Raw genomic sequence first — 4,262 nt, 5'->3', positions numbered from 1 at the left:
ACATGACTTTCACTGTCGTAACAATATCTTTCAAAGGTAATCGATGAACTTGTCTAAAAAAGAGCTATCGCATAAAATAGCATGAAATTATTCAAATAATTTGGTCAGTAAAACTATATTTCGTTATAAGATAACGTAACTCATTGTGCTAAACTGAATCGAAGGATTGTTTTTAGTCTAGGAAAACAGGTAACGTTAATGTATTTTCTGATGGTAACTGGGCGTAAACCTCGAATTTAAAATTCAGCACATTAACCATTGGGCTATGCTCGGCCCTTAAATAGTGTTTCTTTTTCTAATCATTCAGTTACTGGAGCTCACAGTTAATGGATGACAAAGAAATTTAGAGTTCTTCCGAGATCCACGTCTTGGAGCTGACAAAATTCATGACGCTCTAGATAATATTTGCTTTTGGTGCCCATGATGGCTTCTTAACCTAACGAAACACATAATACCGCTTTCTATAGTAATAAAATGATAATGGCTAGCACAGATACTCTTCGTGTAGCTTTGCCCGAAATTCAAAATAAACTGATAACTGTGGTGGGCACACCACAGATAGCCCATTGTGTATCTTTGTGCTTAACAACAAACAAACAAAAACAATTAATACGTGATTTTTTTGCATTTTTACTGTACACATTTCAATATCCCTATTATATATTCGTTTTTAGAAATATGCCCCCCAGTGGCACAGCGGTATGTCTGCGGACTTACAACGCTAGAAACCGGGTTTCGATACCCGTGGTGGGCAGAGCACAGATAGCCCTTGTGTAGCTTTGTGCATAATTAAAAACAAACAAACAAATTTAGAAATATAAATATTTTTAATGTTTTTGTCAGTCTTACCTTACTTTTGAGAATATATCATTGGTGAAATTATAGTTTTATTTATTGTAATAACGCCTTCAGACTTATATTTACTTAAGTATATATTTTAAATTAAATAATAGCTGCTGGCCCGAGTCGGTGTTGTTAAGTGTTCGCGAACTGGGAGGGTCAGGTGCAATTTAAACGTCTTCCTACCACCCTAACGGGTTTTTAGTTAAAACTAACAAATGCTATAAGAACTTAAAGAAATCAGGATTTCAACATTAAATTAAAACACTGATTCTTCTTTCCTCTTCAGGGCCATGCCCATGAATGTTTTACTAAAATAATAATAATATTAAATAATATGTTTATTATTACTTTAGATAATGAAGTGCTTCCTATATGTATATATATATATATATGGTTTAACTAACAAGTCCCCCGTGAGCATTAATTAAGCTATCAGGTGGCAACAGTATATCACCATTAGCAACACAGATTGTTTGGGTCATTACTATTAGCACTCCTGAGTGTAAATATGAAATTGTGTTAGATACTTATATGTATAAATTATGGATGACTTTTACATTGTGCAAAACTGATTTGTTTTCAGATTTATAGTAGGTAAGTAAACGAGGTTGTCTTGTAATTTAAATTATATACTTTCAGTTTCAGTGATGTAAAATACGGCAAGTGAGGTTCACTTCAACTGTTCATGTTCAATGAGCATCTTGGATTTTTTTCTTCGTAAACTAGTACTAGTAGTAACGTTAGAAATTATAAGTATACTGTGAGTCTATATGTATTACTTAATTTTAGTTTCAGTTTAAATAAATTATTATTATATAATGTCCCAATGCTTTGTTGTTACTTTCTAATTCTATAGAATTAGAAAAAGATTAACATCTTTGTATTATAATTTAATACTCGTCTTGAACGCAACATAAATTTAAAAATAAAATCTATGAATAGATTGGGTACTTAAAGAAAACCACCTTATCATTATGTAAATTAGATTTTGTGTAATTTTAATAACTTCAACTTCAAGAAATTTGTTAATATTTTCAGTTATGAAGAATTGGGCTCAAATGAAACATTAAAAAGTGACCCTTTCACAATTTTCTTACTCTTCCATGGAGAATCAAAGTGTAAATATTTATTATGGCACACCGTCCCCTAACATTTTATTAATAATTGAATCCTATTTGGTCACAATTTTCACTTCATTTTGAGAAAAACTAGATCATTAGAGGACAGTGTGTTGCATTTAAACATTTTGACAGTTCAAAACCTCATTTGTCAAGCCCTCTCCAAATGCATGTCATTAAAAGATTTGGGGCTTTTAATAAGCCAATTGGCAGAGCCCTTACCAATTAATAAATCAAGAGCTGAGACTTATGATGGTTTCAAGTCCTGTTTGGCCTTAATATTTTTTATGAAAAACATTCTGTAATAATTCTTGTTTTGTATCACTCTTGGGTTAATTATTCTGTTTAGTTTATTCCTTACATAGCTCAATAATAAATACTTTAAAAATTTTACTCAATTAATTGTGGAATTTATTGCAATCATAAGTTAAAGTTTTCTGGAAACTCTCAGGTTGCTCAAAATAGACTGAACTTGCTTTTGAGTTAATAGGAATCCAAAAATAAATTTAGTTGGTACTGAGAAAGACAGAATGTGTCTGTAACTTTTTTGTAAAATGAAACCATTGATTAAACTAGTTTTAAACTGTTTTATTTAAATATTTTACTGATGACTGAGATAAATCAGTATATAGTGTCTATTTCCAGAAGTTGACCAAGTTTGAAATAATAAAAGGAGGATAACTGAAATAAAGCACCATTAATACACCTGACTGGATGATGTCTCAAGCAAGATGGAGTTGGAACCATGAAAAAAAAGGGCTACAGTTGATTAGGTAAACTAATAATTAGCATAATTGACCTTGTTAATACAAACTAGAATTTATATTACTAGCTTGATATGCACTTTACAGATTTAATTAATGAGCATCACCTGAATCTTGTATTAACCTATGTCTGAATTGTTTAAAAGTTAAGATTTTATAAAAGTAGTGAATTTAAAATTTATAAAATATTGCACCACCAACTTATACTTGATTTCACATGCTTTACAATGTTTGTAGAAGTATTGTTATATACATGAGTTTTTCATTGTTATGCCAACCAGTGTTCCTTCTAAATCTTCTTTGTAGTAAGTGGGCTATAAATTTGAGTGATGTCACTATTTTGTCCCTTTGGAGTCTTCTAACACTGAACTAACTCACTGCCATGTTGCTACAGTTGTGCTAGTGAAATGAAAGGATATATTTCTTTAAAGCATAGCACAATAAAATCACAAAGGTGAACAGATGGTAGTGAGAATCATGTAACTCTACATAAAGAAAGATTACCTGCATATATTACAGTTAGTGTCAGAAGCACTAACTTATCAGCTCAGTATAATTTAAAGTATTTACTCAACATAAAATCCTACTAAGAAAGCCCCAGAGGTTTTGTTTTGCCATTTTCAAAAAGTAATTGCAAAACAACACACATTTTTAAATTGTTCGAAATAATCAATCTATTTTAAGTTAAAGACATTAACAGAAAATAACAAATATAAGCAATTATAATTTGAAACAGCAACTGATACCGAAAAGCACAAGATATTGAGAGGAAGCTGTGAGCGACATGTCTTAGTACATGTGTGGCACATGTAAATTTGTTACAAGACTGTGTAGTTTAGAGAGGAGTTTGGTCCCTACTCTTCATGACCCGTGTATTAGTGAATCTCAAAACAATGATGAATTGGGAAATCAAAACATTAATTTCAGTTTCAGTAGTAAACACACATCCATACATATATTAGCATTATGTTTCATAACATTATCTGACGTTTGTTTTCATGTTCTCTGGTTTGTATTATATATGTATATAATTATACAGCTGTTATGCTTCTAACTATATGTTTTTTCACATTACATACTTTTTACAAACATATAGCTTCAGTGAGTTCTGACATGTTATAGAAAACAAGAACACTTAGAACTTCATCATTATGGTTGAATTTTACAAAGTTTACAGAAATAAAACCTTGGATTCATGTTCATTATCCTTTAGGAATGAATATATGTAAAATTATTATGTTATTATTTCTAGTAAACATAGCTATATGCCAGAACAAATTGTTAAACAGAATACCATGTTGTCAAAGAAAACAAACCTGACAAGAAGTGTTTATTGGAACCAAAGAATGGAATTGTCAACTAGAATGTAAGTCACATTAAGTACCATATAGACTTCTTTGTAGCAAATATGTCATTTTTGCAGATTTAACCATTGGCAATTTAGTTTGTAATAGCAGTAATTTATTAAATATAGTAATTAAAGCGGGTCTACTGAATAGCTCAAGACATTCTTCTGGCTGTAATATTATAAAATTAT

The 4,262-nt window shown here is 30.5% G+C and overlaps 1 protein-coding gene across 6 annotated transcripts in view; it reads left to right on the top strand.

Moving 5' to 3' along the window:
* Positions 1-1,033: 1,033 nt before the first annotated feature.
* The window catches only part of LOC106471524 (protein phosphatase 1 regulatory subunit 36-like), a 20,973-nt gene continuing 17,744 nt past the window's right edge, over positions 1,034-4,262 (top strand). For 2 of the 6 annotated variants that reach the window (XM_013932123.2, XM_022400132.1), the window contains exons 1-3: positions 1,034-1,437; positions 2,607-2,734; positions 3,978-4,091. In XM_013932123.2, coding sequence (XP_013787577.2) covers positions 2,676-2,734; positions 3,978-4,091 — 173 coding nt within the window. In that variant the 5' untranslated portion in view covers positions 1,034-1,437; positions 2,607-2,675. Of the gene's footprint in view, positions 1,438-2,593; positions 2,735-3,977; positions 4,092-4,262 lie in introns of all 6 variants that reach the window. The other 4 variants (XM_022400133.1, XM_022400131.1, XM_022400130.1 and 1 more) reach the window with 4 other exon arrangements.

This window comes from Limulus polyphemus, unplaced genomic scaffold (genome assembly GCF_000517525.1).
Source record: "Limulus polyphemus unplaced genomic scaffold, Limulus_polyphemus-2.1.2 Scaffold4677, whole genome shotgun sequence".
NCBI lineage: Eukaryota > Metazoa > Arthropoda > Merostomata > Xiphosura > Limulidae > Limulus > Limulus polyphemus.
This window is presented reverse-complemented; position numbering and strand designations above follow the sequence as displayed.